The following is a 27,176-nucleotide window of genomic DNA, read 5'->3' as shown; positions in this document are numbered from 1 at the left end:
GGCTGACGCCACGGCACTCACTCTAGCCTAGGCAAGAAAGCGAGACTCTGTCTCAAAAAAAAATATATATATATAAATTTTAAAGGAGGTTTTTTAAAAATTTAAATAGCAATGCTAACATTTTCTTCCTATACCCTAATGGACTGTCTTGTGAATCTCATTTTTAAGACCACTGAACTAATGTGGACCCTAAGATCCTTCCTGGAACTTAATTTTCTAAGACCAACAGTCAATGGCAATCAGTTAAGGAATAAAGGGCCAGGGATATCTGACACCAAGAAAACCTACATCAGAAACAGAGTTTAGAGTTTTTGAAGACTAGTGGAAATTAGAATAACTTGTTTACATGTGGGAAATTGGTGATGACAAACACTAGGCCTTCTTTTTCTAGGAAACCCAACATCCTTTAGGTATGCTATAGAAGAAATCCCTTCAGTGGGTGGGAATTATAATAAAAGACAATTACTAAGTGCTTACTATATGGCAGATACTATTCTCAGATTCTCCAAGTGTCCTGTCATTTAATCCTCCCAACAACCGTTTGAGGCAGAACCAATATCATCTCCATGTTGCAGGTAAGGAAACTGAAGCTTATACAGCCTACGTCAATTGTCCAAGGTCAACAGAGTCTAAGACCTAGAATTCCATTTATTTCAACATATTTGTTTGGTATATGTGTTGAGGGATATTTAAATATGATAAATTTAAATTTTTATACACAAGTTTATACGTCAGAGTTTAGAATTCCAACAAAATACCTTTCTGAATTCTGAGGAAAGCTGTTCCTTGTACAATGACTCTAGCATTCTGATTCTACCCCAGTATCTGCTAGCCCTCTGCACAAGTATCTCCTAACTCTTCATGTCACTGCACGTGTAGAAAAGATAGCATTTGCTTGGTATCCTGCAGTAAGCTGACAGGGGGCAACCAGCCAACCTGAGGGCTGAGTAAATAAGTATCTCACACGCCAGTAACTGGGCACCAGACACACTGGTTAGGAAACCGCTCTGACAACAGCTCATCACAATGGTAACAGTTCTATAGTCACCATTAACACCATACAAAGAATACTGACAAGGTAGACAGTATTTACAGCAAGGAAAAAAAAGAAGGGGGAACAGGGAGACAATTAGACAGAAAATGATTCCAAAGATGCAAGTAACTGTGTTTAAACTTACCTATTATAAAGCTTCTCATAAAAGTTCTTATTAGGTAGTGTTATATGAATATTTGGTAGCGTAAGTTCCAACACAAAGTGAGAATTGCTGATTGCTTTATCCTGAAACTCTGTCATTTCTACAGGGTCTCCTGGCATCACCATCTAAAACATAGTTTAGTGCAAAAAAGGGCATCAAATAATTATTTTATTTTTAAAATAGTACCATCTTCTTCATATATCCACAGGACTTGGTATGTGAACAAATAAATAAGCATGTAAATTTAACCCTTTGCACTCACTTGCTTTTTTCTCGATTTCTTTATTCTACTTGGGATTTAATTTTTTAAATACCCCAGATTTTACAAAGCATAAATAAAAAACTGGAGTTTCTTTTCATACAAACTTATTTGGATTTTTTTATATTTCAAATTATTGATACATTCAAAGAGTAATTTTAATCTCTATAATTTTTGCTAACCATGTCAAGTCACACTCAACATCCAAGTGCAAAGGGTTAACCAAGGAAAATATACATCAAGAAAAAAAACATATTGTTCAATCTTGGAGTTAAAAATCTACCAGAAACAACATAAAAGCATTTTGTAAAAAATAAAAAATTAAAAGCATTCCTATATGACAGAGGACAACAGTGCTCCTCTGTTGCTCACTCACACTTTTATCCTACCTGCTCATTTTCAAACATTACTCTACGAGAAGAAAAAGGAGAGGGGGCCGGTCTTCTTAGATCACAAACATCTTTCAGGGAATGAGCACCTCCTTCCTCTTCTTCCTGGTAGTGACCATCATTCTCTTCTTCTTCCTCAGCTGCTATTCTCTCCAAAATGGAATGCATGGCTGGTGGATTTATTTTCAGTACAATACTGATAGCAGTGACAATAAAAAAAGATCAAGATGTAAGTGTAAACAACAAAACTGTCGCTTTTGAGCAAATTAATACAAAGACCACAGACTGAATCTTAATGATAAGATTAAACTTCTCTACAAAGTCTAATTATGTCTAACATAACCCACGTATGAATGTGTTGTAAACTTGAAAGTATGGAACTAAAACAAGTAAATAAAAGATATTAACATTTCATACTTGGCTACTGAAAGTCTGACTTTTTGAGGGCAAAAAGGATTATTTTGAAATTTCATTAACAGCCAGCAAACTTTACTTAAGAATTCTGTAATAGTTATTATCATTAAACCAAATCCTCTCACACAGTCTGTTCTGCTTTAATGGAATATATGCCTATATAAGAAAGCCAATGATATATAAATTGTTCAAATGGAAACACAACAAATTGATTTAGGGAATGGCTTTAGAACTGCAACAACAAATTTATTTTTACCTCTAGGAATTTCAATAGAAAAGGGCTTGTGTTACTGTTTTGTAGCCACAAACTTAAATATCACTGAGTTAATGCAGCCTTTGACTTGACTACAAAAGGTAAAGAGCTTTTGCTCCAGAGAAATCCCATCCATTTCCTCATCTTCTGCAGGACATCGCTAAGCACAGGCTTTTTATTCTTCTTTTATCACCATATAAATCCACTATTATGATGAGGGAGGGAACCCTCAAACAAAATAGCTGTGTTGCACCTATAATAATTCTTTTCCCCTAAGTAGGTGGTATCATTTGGTTCGAGTAAACTATAACAAACTGTTTCCTAATTTATGGAAGTCCTAATATAAATTGTACTTCCAAATTACTTAACTGAAGTAGATCTAATTCTCATGATGAAAACTTATACCCTAAACACATGTTCATTATCAGGCATGTACTTACAATGCCTGTCCTAAGAATCTGATAGGTCTAATACATAGTGGAGAGAAGGTGTAAACAAGTGCAGGCGGGAAAACGGCACCAAAAGGATCATTTTAATATTTTAAGAGTCTACAAACAGTGTTAAATATAATAATGAATCACTATATCAAGTAAACTAAGTTCTTTTAAATATTAATATGATCCAAGCCTACAATTAGGCTAATGTAATTTAAAGAATGAGTCCTCCTGCCTAAGAAATCCTGAAATAGTGGATCTCAAAGTCCAGCTGCATAATGACATCACCTGGTATCATTTTTAAAATACACTGATGCCCAGGCCCTATCTCAGAATCTTAGAGTAGGGCTCAAGAATCAGTATTTTGTAAAACCTTCCCAGATTTGAAAAACATTGTCCTAAAGCAATAAAAGATTATAACATTCATTTGACAATTAAGTAAATGGTACCTTATATCTCTTCTACTATAGCCTTGAAGTATTTTTAAAATGGTAAATGATTACTTTGTCCCTCTCTTTAGACTAGGTAACTTGAGATCAAAAAATAAATTTTATACTTCCTTATCTCTCTCACACTATCTAATATATACATGTCATAGAGTAGTGATGAATAATTTTTTTTAACTTGTCCATCTTCCTCTGGGTTCTCTCATCAAGGCTGAATATTTTTAGCTTAAATGTAATGCCAAAATGTTGGTTAAAGGATGATACTATTTTATTTTTTAAAAGAAAATCCCATTAAACCTATATATTTGCTTCCTCACCGTGGCCAGTCAAAGTCATCTGATGATGCTGTATCTCCATCTACTCCACTAGACACGTGGAAAAACTTTACAGATGGTTCTCCTTTATCTTCCTGGAATGACCCTAAAAAACAAGACTGATTTACTGAAAAGCATTTCTTCTGAAGTGCTAAAAGAAAAGATCCTCTCAATCAGGAACAAAATGCAGCATTAAGTTCTATAGCATTTATTCATTTGTTCCTGTTTCATGTGTACATCTGGTAGACAGGATGAGCAGATAAATTAAAGATGCTATTTTGTGTTCACACTCAAATTCTTAATTACCAATGTTTAATGTATATGATGCATCATAACAGTAAAAATACAGCAGTTACCACATACTGAGTGCTATTAATTATTTCTTCATAAAAGAAAAGTTTATACAATTAATCTACCACTCACCCTGACACACCCTGAGCTCCTATCCAATCCAAGGGTATGATCTCATCAAATGGCTCTAAGAAATATAATAACTACATTTCTTAAATGTGTATTTTATAGCAAGCACTGTAAGAATTACCTCTAGTCAAAATAACTCTATACATGTTTTTTCATTCCATTTTACAAAAGAAGAATGGCTTTCCTCCAGAATGAGTTTCTTGCCACTGGAGATAAGGGACAATCAGATCTAAAAGCCCTTTCAAGAAGTCATAATTGGCAAAGTCAATTGTAAATCTCTCTTAAGATATGTAAAACTCTTAATAAGGGAAGGGAAACTCCTGCAGCCTAGTCCCATAAAGGGGGTGGAGGTAGGAGTGGGAGTGGGGCAGTGGAGTGTGGTTATGGAGGGAGGGTGGCAGAGGAAGGTGGTTTAGGAACCACAAGATGAAAGATCTTCCAGAGTTATTTACAGACTTGCTTCAATGTAAGTTGCATATGTATATACTTTTATACATATACATATACATATACTTTTCCCTTCATTAACTGAAAAGTAATGCAGAAAAACCCCAAACAGATTTTACAAAGTAAAACTTTGCACCAAAAAAGGGAAAGTAATGCAGAAGAACATAAAACAGGTTTTACAAGGAAAAGTCATGAGATTAGTTAGTATACTGGTTGAAAGTTCAAGCTGTCATGTCAAACTTGGGTTTGAATCTTGATTCTGCTGTCTACTACAATATGATCCTGGAAGATACCTCCTTCTAAGTCCATGGATTGCCTTATCTATTAAATTATAATTAGATAAAATAAGCACATGGTGATTATGATGATTGAAGGGAACAAGATAATGTCTGTGAAGTGCTTGGCACAGTACCTAACGTATAGGGCAGCACTCAATACATTCTATTACCAGCCCTACAACAAGTGATAGGTGGTAATAAAAATGTAGACTAAAGCACTGCATTCCCTTGTAGAAAATAAGTATTTTAACAAAATGACTAAATCATCATCCTTAGTAATTTTTTAAAGGACTTACATTGCATATCTATATACAATATGGGGGGAAAAGTTGTTGCTCTTGTTTCCTAACATAAGGTTCTTTAATTTTACTATATTGTGTGGCTGTCAGATACTACTGTAATATAAGTTTCAGTAGCAGCTGTCTGTATCTAGTCTGGCTCTTTCACAGGCACATTGTCTTACCAACTAGTTCTCTAAACGTAAGTTCCAATTTAATTTGTTCTGGAGTTGATCCTCCTATAAATTCAGTCTTAAATTCTAGATCTGTGAATGCTAAATGAAGGATCTCCTTCTGAAGTGACTTCTTAAACCACGGTCCTCTTTCTTGATCTGATCGAAGATCAGGTATTGGGAAGCGAACAGAAAGGTTTAATGCTGGTGTGGCAACTTGTACTGATATCCGACAATTTGCAGGATTATGTGAATCATCTAGAAATACTTCAGTGAAAGCCTTGTGCTAAAACATAAAACAAAAAATATGCCAAAATATTAAATTCAGTAAGTATACATAAATGACATTAGTATTCAACATTACAGTATGTACAATCACTATTTCCCCACTCAGTATAATGCAATTCAAATTAACTATTACCATGCTAGTTCAGTGTAATGAAATTTTATAATGCAACAACTACTAGCAAAACTACTGGCAAAAGTTAAAAAAACCCTGACATATTATACAAAAACAAAAATAAAGGTAAAAACTGAACCAAAGTGAAGACAAAGCTACTATAGATGCATATATCTTACTATTAATATAAACTGAAAAAGAAGTATGTAAATCAGCCTATTGACAAATTCAATATGGTTAAAAATCACTATAGTGTCCAACATTTAATCTGAAGGATTTATCTACCAATATGCTACTTTAAGGACAATATGAAATCAGATGATTGATGCCAAATACAAAGGCCTATCTCTGACTCATCTTTGTATTTCCAGGACTAAGATCAGAGCTTGGCACATCATAGGATCTAAATAAATGTTCACTAAATGACTCACCCTGAGCTCCTATCCAATCCAAAGGTATGATCTCATCAAATAGCTCTAGGAAACCATAATATATGCACCATTTACCCAAAGCCATGTTACAATAAAAGAGTCAAAGAGCGTGTCATTCAAAATTTCTAATTTTTCTCTAAAATATATTGACACTAATACAGCTCCAGTCCACTGAAGGTGGACTCCTCAATTTCTTGCTCTAACCTCTTAAATTAGAAAGCTCCCTTCTTATGTTAGACTTCGATTTTTTTTTTTTTTTTTTTTGAGACAGAGTCTTGTTTTGTTGCCCAGGCTAGAGTGAGTGCCCTGGTGTCAGCCTAGCTCACAGCAACCTCAAACTCCTGGGCTCAAGCAATCCTGCTGCCTCAGCCTCCTGAGTAGCTGGGACTACAGGCATGCACCACCATGCCTGGCTAATTTTTTCTATATATATTAGTTGGCCAATTAATTTCTTTCTATTTTTAGTAGAGACGGAGTCTCGCTATTGCTCAGGCTGATTTCGAACTCCTGACCTCGAGCAATCCGCCTGCCTCAGCCTCCCAGAGTGCTAGGATTACAGGTGTGAGCCACCACGCCCGGCCTAGACTTGGATTTTTAACAAAGGTATTCTATGTCTCTCCTATTTGACTTTCTAATGCTAACAAAAATAACAAAAATAACTCAAGAGATTAAACCATCATGCCAATACATCTATAGCTAACAGCAAATATAGAGACTAGCCCACAATAATGTAAAATAATTAGCAATTGGTGACAATAAAAAAAAAAAAGAATACTGATTTTAATGTGAATACTCACCACTAAGGGAAAAGCAAGCAAGTAGAAAAATAAAATATCTTTTTCCTTTTCTTTTTAACTAAAGTTGTCTCTGTCTGGTTCTGGTCCCACAGCATCCAAATTCTAGCCCTAAAATTCCTAATAAACTTATTGCAAATCTGACTTACTTAATTTGCTTAGAAAAGACCTCAGGCACCATATCTAAGTAAAAGTGACACAATGTGATGCTCAATAGCTTATTTTCAAAAGCATATCCTATATTGTTTGGGCTACGTCTTTTAGGTGAGTCAAGTAGCTTATTAAATGTGCAAATAGGTAAAATTTTGTGACGATACTATAATCACAGTTTATAAAATTCAGATAAACACAGAAAAATAAAGGAAATCTAATTCTACTATAACACAATCAAAGCTAGCAAATGACATATTTCTATCCATTCTTTTTATATATATCAATTTTATTTACATAGCTGTAATAAAAGTTTATGTGAAATAATATTTTACTTTTTCACTTAATACTTCTTAATGAGCCTTCTTCATGTGACTATACCATTTTCATAACCATCCTTTAAAATGACTGCATAATTTCATTCAGTATATATACAAAAGTTATTTAGCTAGTCTACTACCAAAACATAAAAGATATCCCCATTTTTTCATTACTAAAAAATGCTGTTTTAATAATATATACTGTTTATTAAGAATACTTAAGCCCAGAAATTATCCCAATAAACCTCTTAGCTAACTATGATTAGTATTTGCAACTTTTTTTTTTTTTTTTTTTTTGAGACAGAGTCTCACTTTGTTGTCCAGGCTAGAGTGAGTGCCGTGGCGTCAGCCTGGCTCACAGCAACCTCAAACTCCTGGGCTCGAGTGATCCTTCTGCCTCAGCCTCCCGAGTAGCTGGGACTACAGGCATGTGCCACTATGCCCGGCTAATTTTTTATATATATATATCAGTTGGCCAATTAATTTCTTTCTGTTTATAGTAGAGACGGGGTCTCGCTCTTGCTCAGGTTTTGAACTCCTGACCTTGAGCAATCCGCCCGCCTCGGCCTCCCAAGAGCTAGGATTACAGGCGTGAGCCACAGCGCCCGGCCTAGTATTTGCAACTTTTTGAATACTTACCAGACTAATATGCTTATTATATGAAGTGTACATGTGGGATGCCATCATCTCTACTGTAGTAAGTTTCTGTGGTTGAAGCAAGGAATTTAACCTGTCCACAATACTGATATCCAGTTCACAACATACTGGACTTAATTTAATTTGCAATTCTGCCTTCTGAGGAACTGAACTAAATCTTGCTTGAGTACCCTTAAAAAAAAGGGGGGGGACATTAATAAGATCATTAAAAATACTATGAAATTAGGTTAAAACCTTACAATTGTGACAATACATATCAAATGAAAATTTACAGGTGGTCCAGATAAATTGGATATGGTTTTAAAAAGGAAAAGAAAATTTACAGTTGGTAATTACAAAAACAGATCTCTTACCTGGGGTCCCCTATTCTCAGAATGCTTATAATGAAGCTGAAGACACACAGGGGGATGGGAATCAGTTCCTTCTTTGGAAAGGAACGTTAAAAGCTTAAAAATAAAGATGAACATAAATTAAATATAAGATTAGCCATACTTAATCACACAAATTAATAGAGGTGACAATATAATAGAGAAAAGAGATTTTTGAAGTCAGAAAAGCTGGCTTTAAATTTCATTTTTGTTACTTACTAGCAATGTGAATCTTAAGACAAGCTAGTTAACTTCTGTGATACTTTAGTATCTCATCTGCAAAACGTAGGTGAGGATTCAAATAAATAACACCCAAGAAAGTGCTTTAAATTAAAACATACATAAGGGCAAAGTACTAGTAATAAATGTTATTTTGACTGTCTTTAAATGTTTTTCTAGGTTACTTTTCCTAATATAGGAAAGAAAATCAGATTAACGGTAAATGAACACAAGACATTTCACTTGTCTTGAAAAGTCCTTAGCAAACAGCAAGCATTCAGTAAGTATTAATATTTGTTCAATAAACAGAATTCTTCTGAAATGAAGAGTGTTATGAAAATGAGTGAAATGAAGTCATTTGTCTCATAACCTGTCTGCCACTCCTAAACAAGTCAACTCTACATTTAAAGTTCTAACAGATTCATAATGACCTCAAATGCCATACTTTAAAATCTGTTTCGACAGAACACAAATGCAAGAAAAAGACAATACTCCTCCTCTTATGACTTCCTATATATTTCTTAAGAAAACTGTTATTCATACAATTATTAAAAAGATAGACTTAAAGAATAATCCTAAAGGAAAAGTATCCAATATTTACCTCTGTATAGTGAGGAGGAATAGAATGAAAATCAGTTGGAAACAGGCACTCCAAAAACTCCATTTGCCCAATAGACATATCAGTACTGAAATATCGGGAGGCTGATCTTTGTCTTTGTTCATAGGATACTTTGATGCCAGTACCTATAAATCTATTATAAAAAATACAGCATTTTAGAGTATTCATACTTCTAAATTAAACAATGATTCACAAGTAGAATATAGTAAACAGATGTTAACTATAACCATTATTCATCTGACAAGTTCAAATTGTTATCAATAACTAATATTCCTAAGGATATTAACCTGAAAGACTGCTTCAAATTTCCCATTCCCTGACATAAGATAAAGAAATCAGTTCTGTTGATAGGAAATTTTCCAGGATAAATTTATTTCCCCATACTGCTGTTCCTGCTTCCACATTTTAAAATTTATACTGTGGTGGATAAAATCTTACAGATCTGTAAAATATTTGAAATAGCTTCTTAGAATTTTCTGAAAACATTATGCAATATTTTAAAAAACCTCAGTCAGCCAGGTTCAAATGAAGTCTACCTCTAGTTTCAGTGGCTTGAGTTATATTTTCTACTGGCAAATATTTGAAACCTTGGCAAAAATGGGAAGGGAAAAAACTTTTTGCAGTTTCATTATAAATACTATGGTCCTAACTTGTAGGGTTCTTTTACTAGGTGTCAAAACTACTTTGCATATCAATTTCAGTACTTCAAAAGCATTAAAAAGACAAAAGCTCAAAGTATTTTCTAAGTATCAGTATGTGCTAAACCACTGTATTAAATATCATTCAACAATTTATAGACCACTTTCATGTTAAAATAAAGAGTGTACATTAACAATACTATACTTACAAATTCAATTATCTCCTCAACCCATGAAAGGATCACTATTAGGACAGTTTTGATTTTTTTTAAAGCAGAAGTTGAAAACATAGCATCCAATCTGAGAATCAGCCTTGGTATTATTTCCCACCCCATGGCCAGTGGCAAATGGATCATTTCCAAGTCACTCCTCACTAGTTCATTCTACTCTCAGCACCATTGTCATCTCTGCTAATGCCAGTGATGGTAAGAACTGTTCTCATCACTGTAATAGCATCAATAGGAATGATGGCAAAAAGTGGCCTCTGAAACTTGACAAAAGCAGGGCAGGGAGCTAAAGAGATAACTTAGAAAACTACAGATTATCTAGAATTTATACCTACATTGTTCTGCATACCAAATAACCTGACTGAGGGATTCTGCACTAAACATTTTTGCAGCATTGCAAGAAAACTTCACTCATTTCATTCATTTACAAATAAAATGTGAATTAGAAAAACAATTGTTAATAGGTAAGTAGATGGATACAAAAGTCCACATCTGGTTATTTTTCAAATATCATTAACAAATACAAGATAATTTACCTAAGGTGATCGTGTGAGCAAGCTTCTGCAAATACTGCTCGGAAAGACTTAAAATCTTCTGTTGAAAATCTTGCTGGATCAATCTTTTCTATACAAGTAAAGAAAGTGATCGCCATAGGTGTCAATGGATTATGGTTCAGTGACGTTTCAGGTGGAGGCAGAGGATCAATGTGAAGCACAGAGATTGAAAAGGTTCCCACAGCTAGTCTAAAAATAAGTTCAGGCCTGGATTCATCCACTGAAACTGATCTAGATGGGAGAGCTAAAATACATGTGTTAAAATTATACACTTAAAATTTAATACTTAAGAACAATCTATATCAAAATTGTAATACATTTACTCATTTATTAGCTTTAGAAAACAATTATCCCATGAATTTGAAGATATTAAACAATTTAAGTAAAATAAAATAAGCTGTTATCTTGCTGTATCCAGGATCTTTGATACTTGAAATACCAAACAATGTGTTATGATAATAAACATATGAACAAAGCTTTTCCATTAATAACACTGTATTGGAAAAGCCAACATTAATGAAAAGCTGCTCACCAAATTTTCCTTTAAGCCTGTGTCTATTTCAATTAAATAAAAGAAACACCTGAGGTTCTCTTTTGAGGAATACGTAAACAGTGAAACAAAAACCAGACAGTTGACTGAGACTCCTAAACTGCAATAACATGAAACTTATAGTACATGTTTTCACTAAAAATATTTATATATTTAAGTACACAAAGAATACAATGAATGAACAACTATTCTAAAACACTTCACAGTGAATTGTTTGACAATGTTTCATTTTCTTTCTAAACTTTGTTAAATGGCCTAGACAAAAAAAAAAAAATTATGAAGGAAAAGAAAAGAAGTAGAACAGCATTTTTAGAGGGAAACAAAATTGAGGCTAGGCCTAGTGGTGTACACTGGTAGTCCTAGCTACTCAGATAACTGAGGCAGGGAATCGCTTGAGCCCAGAAGTTGGAGGCTGCAGTGAGCTATGATCGCACAACTGCACTCCAGCCTGGGCGACAGAGCAAGACCCTGTCTCGGAAAAAAAAAAAAAAGAAAGAAAATTGTTTTTAATTTTTAAACTTAAAAAAATTCCAGGGAAACTAACAACAAATGTCTTACTTTACTTACCTGTTTTCTGTAAAGTTGCTGGGTGGACTAGATTAGATGGAAATGTTGACCCTCTTACTGGCTGTTCTTTATGGTGATCAAGGAAATCTCCCCAAGTTGGCTGAAGCTATAAAAGATTTTATTTTAAAGTACATAAGTAAGGTATAGAATTTTAGAAGCAACTTTTCAAGAATGGAAGAAAAATTAAATAATACTTTACCACAGTAGCACTTAGCGGAGATCCTGCTGGGGTATTTGTATATGTACTAGTTAATGATAACTCAAGGTCCATGTTTGGGGGGTCCCCCAGGGGTGGAAGAGAAGAGAGACTATGGGACATGTCCATATCAGCCATGGAGAAGAAAACTTCTTCTTCTAGAGAGAATTAAACTTTGTCACTTGTATTATATAAGTCTACCAATTCAAGTCTTAAAGTAAAATAGTGTATATTAATACAGTCTTCTTCCTTCAGCGTACATGAGATACAGTGATGCCCCATATTTCATGTTACTTCCAATGCGGTAATTTATTTGAATCCAAGACAGTAGCAACATAGTAAAAACTCAAATAAGTTAACAAAGCTATCCTACTAATGAATATGCTTTGTTTTAAAATTTAAAAATACATGACATGCAGTATTGCATGTTATATTTTTGAATGCCACATCACAGTTTAGGAGTTAAAATCCAGACTTTAAAATAGTATAAATATATTGCAACCTCTGGTTTCATATGAACACAGTTATCTCTTAAAAAAACAACAAGCCAAATACATTATTTAGAATTCTATTTATATTTCAGTTCCTTTTTTCTGGAGATTATAAATGAAAATGTAGTTTGTTATGGCCAATATTTCTTGAGAAGCTTCTAATTTTTATTTGTTTCAACATTCCATACTTAAATTGATTCTTATTTTTTATACTGTTAGTGCTTATACGTTCTGAAATACCTGTAAAGTAAAGTAAGCTGGGTAAAGAGTATATTTATACATAACTGATGGAAAGATTAGTAAAGAAAAGCTTCCTATTTAAAAGGATCTACTGGTCCAGGCACGGTGGCTCACACCTGTAATCCCAGCACTCTGGGAAGCCGAGGAGGGTGGATTGCTCAAGCTCAGGAGTTCGAAACCAGCCTGAGCAAGAGCAAGACCCCGTCTCTCCTATAAATAGAAAGAAATTAATTGGCCAGCTAATATATATAGAAAAAATTAGCCGGGCATGGTAGCACATGCCTGTAGTCCCAGCTACTCGGGAGGCTGAAGCAGCAGGATTGCTTGAGCCCAGGAGATTGAAGTTGCTGTGAGCTAGGCTGATGCCATGGCACTCACTCTAGCCTGGGCAACAAAGCGAGACTGTCTCAAAAAATAATTTTTTAAATAATCATAATAAAAAAAATAATAAAAGGACCTACTGGCCGAGCGCAGTGGCTCACGCCTGTAATCCCAACACTCTGGGAAGCCGAGGAGGGTGGATTGCTCGAGGTCAGGAGTTCGAAACCAGCCTGAGCAAGAGCAAGACCCCATCTCTACTATAAATAGAAAGAAATTAATTGGCCAACTAATATATACAGAAAAAATTAGCCGGGCATGGTGGCGCATGCCTGTAGTCCCAGCCACTCGGGAGGCTGAGGCAGTAGGATTGCTTGAGCCCAGGAGTTTGAGGTTGCTGTGAGCTAGGCTGATGCCATGGCACCTCACTCTAGCCTGGCCAACAAAGTGAGACCCTGTCTCAAAAAAAATAAAAATAAAAAAATAAAAGGATCTACTATAAATCATTATGTGAGCAAATACTTTCACAAAATAATTACTCCCAATTTAACTTTTCTATAAATTTATATTTTTGTAAATTGACTTTCCTTAGAAAAAATCATTTACAAAACTACACTATCAAAAAAAGGTACTACAGCACCTGTGTACTAGTACACCTCTATAATGCTGTGGTTTGATCAACTTATAAACTAAAACTTTCTTACAGTATAGATCTTTTTGTTCTTTCAATACTAAACTTCTTTCTACAGCAGCCAAAATTAAGTGTAATTTTTCTATGATGATAATATGAATCTGATACCAACTGAGTTGCTTACCACGACTAGAAGGTGTACGGGCTGCGTCTGTCTCATAAAAGCTTTGTTCTGAAGATACACCCCCAGAGAGAGAATCTTTTCTCAAATAATACCGGTTTAATTCCATCTGAATTCTATACTCGTCTTCCTGTTGCATTGGTCGATTTTTCCTGTCTTTATTAGCTAAGCCTATTTTGCTAGAATTTTCTAGAAGTATACAAAAGAAAGCAAAACAGTAATTAAATTTGGAGTTACTTAAGCATTTCTTTCCCAAAACACATTTATCCAATACCAATAGCAACTTAGCAAAACCACTGCTATTTAATGATTCAGAGATCTAAGCAATGGCTTTAAGTACCTAGCCAGGAAACACAAATCTTATCTCTGATAGATGTGTCATTAAAAATATTTTTAAATGTGTGCTACTTACTTTGTTCAAGAATTATACTTTCCCAGTTATACGAAGTACTAATCTCAACCACAGAAGTAAATCAGAACAATTTTGAAAAAGTTAAGAGTATGACACAAATAATCTTAAATGCAAATTTGTGCCACAGTAACACAAAAGACCCAGTCAAATTTAACTATTCAGGACTTATTTACAATAGATTATTTTGATTTCACATATTCAAAAATAAATAGACTTTCCTATATGTATTTATATATTTTAATTTAAAAGTTTTTAAAAATTAAAAATAATTAACAGTTATACTTGCCTGGTCCAGCAATAGCTGCTAACATATCCAAAAGCAAGTGTACTTGTCTTGGTGACAGGAATAGATGAATAGCGTCTATCTGTCCATCAACATCCAACTTAAAAAAAAAAACAAAAACATTCAGGATGAATATTCTTTATAATCTCACCACCATAAATATCGGCATATTTTCATGCACTGAGATGACTAGATTCTTTACTCTTGGATTCTTTCACCTAAGATTCTCTCTACTAATTCACACAATCTAAAAGAAAAGACTTAAAGGTCACCAAATCGTTATCCTAAGGGGAAAAATCCACCTGAGAAATTCCATGTTTACAAGTCCACTGTCATACTTTTTGTCTAAGTCTTCTACGTATTTAAGGAAGCTGTAAGACAGTTTCTAAGAAAAAGTATTAAGGCAGCAGTAGTACAGCATTCACTGACATTTAAAAGACTAAGCCAAAAGCCAATAAAGTTAGCTTTCTTGAGTCTACCATGAATCACATTCTGTAGCAGAGCACATGAGGACCTTCTCTGCCAACAGTGTGCCTCTCCCAAACGTTCACTGTGTTCCACAAGGCCTGCTCTCCTGGGCATGGGAGTGGAAGCCACAGCAGAGATGTGGGTGGAAGATAGTGCTTATGTAGACTTCTCTTCTCTTGTTCAACTCTTTGCCCATTCCTCCTCCCCCCAGCCTTAATTACTTGCTGGTGCATGCCTGGGACATCAGCAGTCAGTAAGGAGCCCACAAAACAAGCAGTTCATGGGCAGAACAGGGGAAATAGCAGCTCCTAGAAATAAAACCTCCATTCCAATCACTTCCTGACTCCTATATACTGACAAAAGCAATTACTCTATTCCTTATACTACATTCCAAAAAGTTGAATAACCCTGCTTTACTTTTTATTTACCTTCTCTTATTTCTAATATGCTAGCACTGATTTCTATTATCTTTGTGCTATTTTATAATTGAAAAATAATTTAATTAATAAAACACATTTACATTTGGAAAACAGCTTCTTCCTTGGAAGAAAAATAAATTCCTTCTGATTCTAAAAACAAAAAATAAATTACATAGTGACTTTGAGAAACTTCCATGATCTAAAAACATAATACATTCTCTGATAATAATAATCATTATCACTTTTGTTTTTGAGCACTGGGGTTCCATGCTAATTGCTTTTATATATATTTCCTCTAATTCATATTAATGTTCTTGATTTACAGGTAAGGAAACAACTCAGAGATTAAGCGACTTGCACCAGGCCATGTAACAGATTCAGAGCTGGGTTTTAACCTAGGCTGACCTGGATGGAAAGCCCTCCCTCCTTCCCCTGTTCTGCCCATGAACTGCTTGTTTTGTGGGCTCCTTACTGACTGCTGATGTCCCAGGCATGCACCAGCAAGTAATTAAGGCTGGGGGGGAGGAAGAAAATGTGTTTCTGATTATATGCCAAATTTAAAAATTATTTTTTAATTTCTTATTATTGAAATCACAATCTCTGACCTTCATTAGAATAGACAATCAAGTGTCATTTCTAATTCATAGAAATTAAAATTTTCATAGAAATATTTCATTATTTATACATCCTGAGTTTGGCAAAGTACATATTAATTTCTTTTGGATTTCTTTCTATTTATAGTAGAAAAAAAAAATTTCTTTTGGAAATATAAAAGAACACAACAACGAAAAAACAAATTTCAACTCAATGTAACATGGTAACTGAGACAAAACGTCTCTAAATTCAATACCAGCAGTCCCCTATTTTCGTATGAATGCATTCCTGAAAACATATGCTGAAATTGAATACATAAAACACCAGACTTACTACTGAAGGGAGTAATATTCTGAGACCTCAGGAAAAAATGGGGAAACATTTCATAACATTTTAATCCCATAGTTGTTAGACTTAGGTCTGGTGAATATCAGAAAGAGACTAAAGATATAACACTTTAAGTACCTCTAATTAATGGCATCTTTGTCTATGCTATAATAATGTTAGAAGATCTTCTTGTTTTTCAATGCTCAAAGCATGTTTCTCAGTGCTAATATGCAGAACTTTTGTTTTTCCATTTAGCACCATTTATATTAAATAAGAGCAAAATGTACTCAAATGCTCAAGTTATTACATAAAAATTACTGTATAGGAAAGGATGGTAATATCTCCAAATATTAAATGCTAGCTGGCAGACAATGCCACCATGCAATATTTCCAGATGTTCATTTGTCATCTAATAATCAGAGCACTAAAAGTAATATACATTTATACAAAAGTATAATGTTTTACTGTAAAAGACATTTACACAAATCTATACATAATGTGCAAAAGTTTGAGTTTACATTGATTGAAACATACAAACATTGTGGAGTATATATAATTAACCAAAACAGAACTATAAAAGTCATTGCTATGATTATTTCTTCCTACAGAAATTGCAAGTGCATTCCCCAAAGACACAGATGTCTTAGTTTCCCAAGGATGTTACCACAGCAGGGGATTCCCCATAGTGTTTACACACACTTTTGACTATCTGCTCCATTAACAATCTCACCGTGCTATTTTATGAAGAGGTTTAAGACCCTGTGAAAGGATTTTGTACCATCTGAAGAAGGATAGGGCACTAAACAAAGGGAGAGGGGAGTAATCAATCAGTAATAGGAAAGTCTTCATTCCAATCATCACTTTCCTCCTCCTCCTCCAACTCTTGTCAAGTGTTCCAATCCAAGAAAAGGTTTCTGGGGATTCTTCAATCCTCTGAAAATCTTTTTATGTATATTCACATGTATTTACTGGCTCCCTTTTCCATGTTCCCATAGCAGTGTCCATATCCATTATCACATCTTTTACTAAGGCAAAGATTGTATTCCATTCATCTTTGCATCTGTCCTAAGAACTTCCACAGGGCCTAGCATACAGTAGTCACTAGAACATCTACAACTAGGTAGATCAGTGAATAAATAAATCCTGGTATCTTCTTAAACTACATTTTATATAGATTACATAGAAAACTCGTTTCCAAAGTCTGAAAATAATGCTTGACAAATACATTTTTAACTGACTAAATAAATTCAAGTTTCCTGGTTCTCCAAAAGATTGATATTGTTCCCTAAGAAACAGATACAGTTGTTTTTATATACTGTCTTCAAAAAAAATGGAAAAGTCAATCTCTTTTCACAACTATATAAAAATGAGTTATTCTCCTCAAAATAGATGGGTAGATATTTTTACATATATAACTAAACATCTTCTATAGTAAACTTCTTCCTTTCCAAATCTGTTTTCCTTTAAACTTCTTAAGTTTATGATGATAGAAAAAGACTATTTAATACCTTCCTAGTTATCTGAACCAATAACACCATGCCTAATAGAAAAAGGAGGGGTATTTTGTTTCTGAATTTTTAAGACAGGGGAGAACAAATGTAAGAGACAGCGATTTATAAAAGCTGAGTTGCAGCAATGGGACAAAGGCAGTCCTTACATAAATTTTGTGACTTAAGGACAGAGGCACCAACTTACAGTAAAAATGCTAAGTCTGAGTGGATTAACAAAATATGGTATATGTATACCATGGAGTACTATTCAGCCATAAAAAATGAAGAATTAATGCCTTTTGCAGCAATTTGGATGGAAAAGGAGACCATTCTCCTAAGTGAAGTATCTCAAGAATGGAAAAACAAACACCACGTGTACTCTCTAATAAATTAGACCCAGATGGGCACACATGTACACAGAGGGAAGTCATTATACAAGTCACTGGAAATGAAGCAGGTGGAGGGGGGAAGAGCAGAGGGACAAAACCTACCTAATTGGTACAATGAACACTATTTAGGTGATGGTCATACTTATAGCCCTGTCTCAAGCACTCCAAAAACTATCAATATAACAAAACATTTGTACCCCCTCAATATTTTGAAATAAAAGAAAATACTAACTCTGAGATAGCAGGTACCTTAGTTCAGCAGTCCCCAACCTTTTTGGCGCCAGAGACCAGTTTCATGGAAGATAATTTTTCCATGGACGTGGGGGTGGGGAAATGGTTTTGGAATGATTCAAGCACATTACATTTACTGTGTAGTCAAACCTCTCTGTGGGCCGGGCACGGTGGCTCACGCCTGTAATCCTAGCACTCTGGGAGGCTGAGGTGGGAGGATTCCTCAAGCTCAGGAGTTTGAGACCAGCCTGAACAAGAATGAGACCTGGTCTATACTAAAAAAATAAAAAAAATTAGCCAGGCACAGTGGCATGTACCTGTAGTCCAGCTACTCAGGACGCTAAGGCAGGAGGATCTCTTGAACCCAAGAGTTTGAGGCTTCAGTGAGCTATGATGACACCACTGCACTCTATCCATCACAACAGAGTAAGACTGTGTGTCAAAAAACAAAAACAAAAAACCAAACCTCTCTGCTAATGAGAATCTATATTTGCAGCCACTCCCCAGCACTAGCATCACCGTCTCAGCTCCTCCTCAGATCATCAGGCATCAGAGTCTCATAAGCACCACCCAGATCCCTCGCATGTAGAGTTTACAGTAGGGTCCCTGCTCCCATGAGAATCTAGTGCCTCTGCTGATCTGACAGAAGGCGGAGCTTATACTGGGATGCCAGGGATGGGAAGTGGCTGTAAATACAGATGAAGTTTCATTCACGCACAAGGCACTCACCTCCTGCTGTTCGGCTGGTTTCTAACAGACCATGGACAGGTACCAGTCTGCAGCCTGGGGGTTGGGGACTGCAGCCTTAGTTACAGGAAAATCTATAGTAATCAGTCAGTGGGTCACTGTGTACAGATTAAAGAATATATGTACTTTTATTTTGGTTTTTTGCTGTAGAAAATAAAACAAACACTAACCTTAGCTCCAGGAAGTACTTCGTTCTGTTTAAACGTGAGACTCAACTCCAACCTACCAATTAACCCTCCAATTTGCACTGGGTCAGAGGGTGCAACCTCTGGTAAATTTCTAGTTAGTTGTGGGTGTGGCTCATAAATAATTTTGGGGTTCCAGCTAGGTGACAGCTTTGGCTCAGTTTCCTACAACAATGCAATAAAAATAAATTATTTAAAATATTTTAGTTGAAATGTAAAATATAAATGTCAACTTAAGAACAAAATATTTGACACATAAAACCATATTATATATATTATGTTACAATGGATAAACCAGTATCGTATAGCTAAAATGAAACACAATAACATGTTAGTATACTAAGTTGTTAATTAAGGCAAATCATGAAAAAGGACTTTACTTAAAAGGAACAATATCTGTTCAAGTTATGGCAATAAGAAAATCTAATAGACACTGTATAATTTTTAAAACCTGATTTATTAAATAACATAAAAGATAAATTATGGAATGACTGATTTGTAAAAGAGCACTGCTTTTGGAAGGAAGCAACAAAGTCCCTTAATTATAAAGCTTTTTTAAAATATGATTTGTAAGATAAAGTTTCAGCAATACATTTATTACGTAAGGTAAATATGAACACTGCTTGATTTCCTGTTTTTGTTATAAAATGATATTAGATGTTAATACAGGCTGAGCATCCTGAATCCAAAACGCTCCAAAATCCAAAACTTTTTGAGCACCAAAATGACACCACAAGTGGAACATTGCACACCTGACCTCACGCGACGGGTGGTAGCCAAAACGCAATCAAACTTTGCCTCATGCACAAAATTATTCAAAATATTGTATAAAATTAAGTTCAGGCTATGTGAATAAAGTATACATGAAACAGAAATGAATTTTGTGTTTAAACTTGGGTCCCATGCCTAAGATACCTCATTATGTATATGACAATATTCAAAAATCCAAAAATTCTGAATTCCAAAATACTCTGCTCCCAGCCATTTCAGATAAGGAATACTCAACCTGTATATCATTTTCCCCCCAAGACACAGTATCTAACATTTCTCTATCAAATTAATATATCACACAATGATAGGAAATGCATTATTTATAAATATGAGTACTCTGAAATATATATCCCCATTATTGAATATTTGTGCTAGCCCCCAAAATAGATAAAGACTCATTAACACATATATCCTAGCAAAATTTAATAGCCCTCATTTAAACCTTTTCAAAAATCCATGATTATGTTTTTGGGTTTTTTGTTTTGTTTTTCTTACCACTGGTGCAGTTGAACACACTGGGGAAGATTTTGCTGATGCAGAAAATTCATCCCAAAAGAGAGACACTCCAGAGAGCTGAAGTAACTTGTGAGCAAAAGCTGTGGGTTGATGTACATTAATTCCTGAGGATTCATCAGCAGTTTCGTCACAGTATACAGTTCTGAAATTTAAAAACAAGAAGAACATTTACACAAAGCTTCTAGAAAAATCAGTTTGCAATAAGAAAATGTTCACAACTTTTTAAAGTTAAGGTGGTTTTCAAGTGCTAGCACTTCTAGAATATGCCTGTAATGTGGTCAGCAGCATTATGCTTTACTGCAGTTAAGTATTTTCATGAACAGAACTTAACAACAAGAAAGATAACTTCATGAGGCTTAAATTTGGGGGGAAATTAATAACTTCCTAAAGTTAGCTTCAAGGAAAACAATTCCTGCACTCCCCCACAAAACATCTCTTGGTAGCAGTAAGACAGCATTTGGCTCCAAGTCACAAGCCTGACATGAATGACATTTAATTCTCATGTGTAACTAATCTTAAATTTAAACAAAATACAGAATATGGTTCTTGGACACAGATCTATAGATATTGAGGGGAAAAAAAGGTGTTTCTAAATGCATGAGATTTGAGATACTTTTTAAATATACCGTTTAAGGTAATATACTCTAATTCAAAGATCTGGGCCGGGCGTGGTGGCTCACGCCTGTAATCCTAGCACTTTGGGAGGATGAGGTGGGGGGATTGCTCGAGGTCAGGAGTTCGAAACCAGTCTGAGCAAGAGCAAGACCCTGTCTCTACTATAAATAGAAAGAAATTAATTGGCCAACTAATATATACAGAAAAAATTAGCCGGGCATGGTGGCGCATGCCTGTAGTCCCAGCTATTCGGGAGGCTGAGGCAGAAGGATTGCTTGAGTGCAGGAGTTTGAGGTTGCTGTGAGCTAGGCTGATGCCATGGCACTCACTATAGCCTGGGCAACAAAGCCTCTGTCTCAAAAAAAAAAAAAAAAAAAAAACCCCACAAAGATCTGTTAATAATAACTGTTTCACTAATAGGTGTGTTTTGTGAAAGACAGAACTATAACATGTCTGCTTAAAATTCGGTAAAGGCCCCCAGTAGATATATACACAAAGTGTCTTTGGTGCTCAGTGTGCATACTTCATCTTGCTCATTTCTGTTGGCAGTCCATGCAGCATTAAGACACAAGTGAACAGGTGATACCTCAAATCAACACTCAGGTGTGTATATGTAAATTAATCCCTGTTTTTAGAAATTATTGATAGGGGCTCCAGGTGGGCATACAAAGAAAACCAAAAGCAATGGGTTTGTATCTTTTTAAGTAAATCACTATTACACATATTGATTTTAAAAGAATCCTCTCAGAATCCTCAAAAGAAACAGTGGCCTTAGCCTTTCTCACTAAAGCAGCTTTTAGATTAAGCAGGGCAAAAGTCTTTGATATTAAATGGAACATGCCTAAATATTGCATTGTTCATGTGAAAAAGCAGACACTCTTCCACAGGAGTGCCTTAAATTTAGCAGCAACCAAATACTTATTATTTTGATTTGATGGTAACTAAAAGAGAATCAAATACTTGTTATTTTGATTTGATGGTAACTAAAAGAGAATTACTTGCTTCAAATTCAACACAGAATTATATATAATTATATACCAACTGTACTTTAAGTTATGAATAATGTAATTAGAACATAACTTGGACAGCAACACTTTACTCTGAAATTATGCAATATTTTAATTTAATATCATCACCTCTAATCTCACAAAGGCACCCCAAAATTTAATGTGAGAGTTACAATAGGGTCATTTGTTTCCAGGTGTAAGAATTCTTACCTTTCTATTCGAATTTCAAGTGCAGTTCCAGTTTTGGAATTTTCTGGCACATGTTCAATTCTCAAAACAGTGTCTATAAAAGTTACCTTTACTCTTCTTAGTACTAGAGTAAACAAGTAATTGTCAATGTAAAGGACCATATTTACACTAAAGAAAACTAAATAAAAACTGCCAACGAAAGGAATATTAGTTTGATAAGAATTTACAAAACAAAGAAACTGAATTTCTTTCCTTTCAAATCCCCAAATCCTAGATTTTATAATAAATATTTTGCCTTACTATTTACCCATGTTACATCTCAACAGATACTTGGGACAATGACTAACACTAAGATTCTAATCCTTTTATTATGCAAGAATAATAAAATAAGCAAAGTAGAAACTAAGGTACAAAAGAAATAACAAGCAATTAAATACAATATTTTAAATAATTTTAATTCTGAAGTGAGAACAGTAATTCTTTTAAAAAAACACTCCTTTATATGCATCTAATTTCTGGCCTTGGGTAAAAAAAGATTTAAAAAAAGGAAATAAAAAAAATACTCCAGTGGATTTGCCATATACAAGGTTTATTAAATAAAGGTACTAAATTATTAAAGAAAATCTAAAACTTTGAAAATGCTTAATAATGCCAAACCTGTTTCAATGGTTTCAGCAAACTTTTCAAGTCCTTCAAAAGGCTGGGTTCCTTCTCCTTGTTCATCTGTTAGTTTCTGGCTAAGACATTCTTTTGCCAACTGCATACTGCTAGTCATAAAACTTGACCAATACATAGGCTCCGAACCAGTTGCTGCAGAAAGTATAAATTAACCCTAAACAATTTCTCAGAGTTACAACAATGCTATTTCTTAAACTACCATATTTCAAATACATAAATTCTTAATTCCCATGAGAATCTTAGCATCATTTTGTTACCACCTAGGCAAACAACATTCTCGAAATTACTCTTGAGATTTAAATATTTCCTTATAATTGAGAAGGAAAAAAAAACAAATCACAGAAAAAAGTCCGGATACATGTGTTCTCACGACGTTACATTTTTACCAAATATTAATTCATGTATTCATTCAACAATTTTTTTTTTTGGAGACAGAGTCTCACTCTGTTGCCCCAGCTAGAGTGCCGTGGCATCAGTCTAGCTCACAGCAACCTCAAACTCCTGGGCTCAGGCGATCCTCCTGCCTCAGCCTATTGAGTAGCTGGGACTACAGGTGTGTGCCACCATACCCGGCTAATTTACACACACACACACACACACACACACACAGAAAAATAATTATGAATTCTGCCCTCAGAGAACCTACAATATAGTGGTAGAAGTAAGATATGATTAAGAAGAATTAGTAGGCAACTACTGAGCTTTCTTACCATTGTGAAAGCTAAGATAAGAGGTTAATTCTTCTAGCTGAGCGAATTAACAAGAAATCTAGCAGATATACCAGATGATCTGGGCTTTGGAAATTAGTATAAATGTAGATAAAATAGAAGAGCATCCTTGGAAGATGAAACACATGAACTATGAAAAATCATTTCCAGATTTTTCCTCATGAGAAAATTCTACCACACCTCCTTATTCAAAACAATTGACAGAGATTACTAGAATCATTGCCTTCCAAAATGGAATTGAAAAACTCTTCTAATGGGATATTTTAAAAGGGAAAAATATTTAAAAGTGTGACTTTCTATAAGGAAGTATTATATCTACTCATCATGGTTAAAATATAGAATATTCTTAAAAATCAAATACCAGATTATTAGAAAGGATTCCCATGCATGTATTATCAATTTTCAAAGTATAGGTCACGGTAATTCTACTAAGCATAAATTAAACTCTAGTGGTTTAGGCAGCACTTGGGATTATAATTCTATCATTTCATACCAATATACCCCTCATCTAGATTTATCAATTCTATCATCTTTTCTACATTTATAAGTAGGTATTATACTATAAGGAAAAGCAGTCCTTCTCCCTGTCCACCTCACATTTTTATTTGTGTCAGTGTGTACTTAGGGATTTCTTTTTATTTAATGTATTATAATCCATTATTGTCATTATTCTTTTTAATACTCAAGTTGTCCCAGATTTGGCCAATTCTGTGTCCTTTTAACATTTCTCCATCAATCTTTGAGCACCCTTTTTCGCTTTCTGACACAATACTTTAATCTTTAAAACACAAATCTTGAAAACACAAATCACTGTACATTATTGGTAACAAATAATTACATAAACCAAATCATCTCTTTTACTAAAGTTTCTATGAATAAATTGGGGAACAAGCAACTCTAAAGATATTATTATACCCTATATAGAGCCAAGTCCTACTGTTTTATCAACTGAAAATCTTACAAACTAATGAATCAAACACTGAATTTAACACAATAAGGTTACTTTTCTAATCTCTAAAGGATAAAAATAGAAACAAATAGAACAGAAATATATAACACACATACCTAGGCGAGGCCTTGGTCGAAAGACCATTTCTAACCCCTTCACTTCCAGTGCACAATTATCCTGTAGCAAGGAGCCCCATGGAACTGACAAAGAAATAGACTGAATGAATCCTTCAGTGACTTCTAAAGGTGCATCTGCTGACTCCAGGATTTCATTGAGACACTAAAGAGAAGAAAAACCAAGTTAATTTTGAAATCACAAGAACACAAAATTGTTAACTTAAAGATGTCAAATATGCCCACACATGTCAGGCACTAGAGATAAAAAAAAAAAAAAAAAAAAAAGCAGAGGCCAAGATAAAGATGACTCCTAGTCATCACTAAGCTTATAAGATAATATGCCATGAAAGAGATGCGTAATTAAAGTGCGATGAGTTGTATGACAGAGGACATACACTGTGCCATCTGAGTACATAACAGAACCTATCCTGGAGATTCAAGGCAGGCCACCTGAGGGAGTACAATTTTAAACTGTGATCAGAAGACTGAGAAGGAGTTAACCAAGTAAAGTGGTCCAGGCATAGACAATAGCACGTGAAAGGATTCAAAGAAAGCAGAAGTCAAAGAAGTACAAGTGCACAAACCTGCTACACAGAGTATTTGGGAGGGAAAAAAGTTCCTTTAAGCTTTAGCGTGCCAGGGCAAAGAGCCAAAGATAAGGGAGAGAATGATCCAAAGAGCCTTGTAATATATGTTAAAGAGTCTGAAATTTATCTCAAGGGCAACCTGAAGCCATTGAAGGATTTAAGCAAGGATGCCATGATAGGATTCAAACTTTCAGTGGATCCTCTTGCTGCCATGTACAGCATGAATTGAAGCAAAGCAAAACACAGGCGGAAAGACTGTTATGAGTAGCAGAAGCTAGAAAAATTGGTTCAGCAACAGCAACGCTGAGGACAGTTAGAAGTGGATGGAATTTTGTAATGTATTTAGGAAGTATGAGAATTAATCGGCATGATGAGGTGTAAAAAGCAGGAATTAAGAATGACACTCAGGATGACGGCATGGGCAACTGCTTAGATAGAGGTCCCACTTACTGAGACACAGAAACCTAGGGAAGCAGATTAGGGGGAAGACGAGGAGTTAAATTCCAAAGCACATTTAAGGAGACATCTAGGTGGAGGTGTCAAGGACATAGCTACATTTTCTGGTCTAGAGCACAGGAGAGCCATCTGGGCTGGAGATGCAGATGGGCATTATAACCTTAGAGGGTAACTGAAGCCACAGGGTGAGGAGAGATGCCTTTGGGAACTTACATAGGATAAAATGATAGGAGGCCTAAGACAGAACTCTAAGAAACACTAACATTTAAGAAATGGGTTAAGAAAGAGGACCCTGCAAACAAAACTACAAAAAAAAGAACAAGCTGAGATAGAAGGAAAATCAAAAGAACTTCATGTCCCAGAAAACTGTGGAAAGACAATATGTGCTTTTCTGGGTGGTTAATTGCAACAAAAGCTAACAAGAACCCAAAGATTTTTAAATGTCCACTGGATTCAGTGATATTAAAGCCTTAGTGATCCCACTGAAAGCAATTTCAGTGGTGTGGCAGTGCAAACAAGACTGTAACAGAAACAAGATGAATGAATGCAAATGCAATTAGCAGAACAATTCAATGCAAATTTTTTACAACTGTACTTTTTAAATTAAAATAACAAATATTTATTCAATGCCAGCTTATATGTAAGGTACATCCTGCATGCTATGTTGCATAGGAGAGTATTATATTTCTTTGTCTACACCCTAATGTTAAAGTGAGATTTGGATTGGCTCAGCACTTATTTTTGATCACTAGTTTATTAAAAGGCTTTCAAGTTGGGTTTTGTGTAATCCTAAAGACTTTCCAAGGAGTACATGGGCATCAGCAGTTTTAAGGTATAAACATCCTTAAGCTCCAAATAATTCTTTAGCTCCAAATAATTCTTTCCTAAAATTGACCGAGAAGAGCATGTACAATGGTGGCATCACATAGGGTCTCCTGTATCTCACAGTCCTTCGTACATTCTTCCTTCTCCCACTTAGCCAAAAAAGCTGTATGTTTCTCCTTTCCTAAATCCTCTCTTATTGTAGTGTCTAAGGTATATAAACTTCCAGACAGGACCAGTAGTACATTTTCTGTTCTTTCCCTATCTTACACATTTTGGGAGGCATGACACTCAAAGAAATTCAAAGAACTAAGTGATACTGCTACTGCAAAATCCCTCAATTCT

The 27,176-nt window shown here is 34.8% G+C and overlaps 1 protein-coding gene across 4 annotated transcripts in view; it reads right to left on the bottom strand.

Moving 5' to 3' along the window:
• ATG2B (autophagy related 2B) overlaps nucleotides 1–27,176 on the bottom strand; it is an 81,781-nt gene that overhangs the window by 38,539 nt on the left and 16,066 nt on the right. For 2 of the 4 annotated variants that reach the window (XM_012791048.3, XM_076003743.1), the window contains exons 2-18: nucleotides 24,967–25,129; nucleotides 23,153–23,305; nucleotides 22,517–22,619; nucleotides 20,664–20,826; nucleotides 19,383–19,562; nucleotides 14,551–14,647; nucleotides 13,856–14,041; nucleotides 11,995–12,149; nucleotides 11,796–11,901; nucleotides 10,661–10,922; nucleotides 9,242–9,392; nucleotides 8,407–8,499; nucleotides 8,036–8,224; nucleotides 5,314–5,587; nucleotides 3,709–3,811; nucleotides 1,845–2,040; nucleotides 1,179–1,321 (exon numbers count right to left, since the gene is read on the bottom strand). In XM_012791048.3, coding sequence (XP_012646502.2) covers nucleotides 1,179–1,321; nucleotides 1,845–2,040; nucleotides 3,709–3,811; nucleotides 5,314–5,587; nucleotides 8,036–8,224; nucleotides 8,407–8,499; nucleotides 9,242–9,392; nucleotides 10,661–10,922; nucleotides 11,796–11,901; nucleotides 11,995–12,149; nucleotides 13,856–14,041; nucleotides 14,551–14,647; nucleotides 19,383–19,562; nucleotides 20,664–20,826; nucleotides 22,517–22,619; nucleotides 23,153–23,305; nucleotides 24,967–25,129 — 2,717 coding nt within the window. The remainder of the gene's footprint in view (nucleotides 1–1,178; nucleotides 1,322–1,844; nucleotides 2,041–3,708; nucleotides 3,812–5,313; nucleotides 5,588–8,035; nucleotides 8,225–8,406; nucleotides 8,500–9,241; nucleotides 9,393–10,660; nucleotides 10,923–11,795; nucleotides 11,902–11,994; nucleotides 12,150–13,855; nucleotides 14,042–14,550; nucleotides 14,648–19,382; nucleotides 19,563–20,663; nucleotides 20,827–22,516; nucleotides 22,620–23,152; nucleotides 23,306–24,966; nucleotides 25,130–27,176) is intronic. The other 2 variants (XM_076003742.1, XM_076003744.1) reach the window with 2 other exon arrangements.

The sequence above is a fragment of the Microcebus murinus genome, chromosome 6 (genome assembly GCF_040939455.1).
Source record: "Microcebus murinus isolate Inina chromosome 6, M.murinus_Inina_mat1.0, whole genome shotgun sequence".
Lineage (NCBI taxonomy): Eukaryota > Metazoa > Chordata > Mammalia > Primates > Cheirogaleidae > Microcebus > Microcebus murinus.
This window is presented reverse-complemented; position numbering and strand designations above follow the sequence as displayed.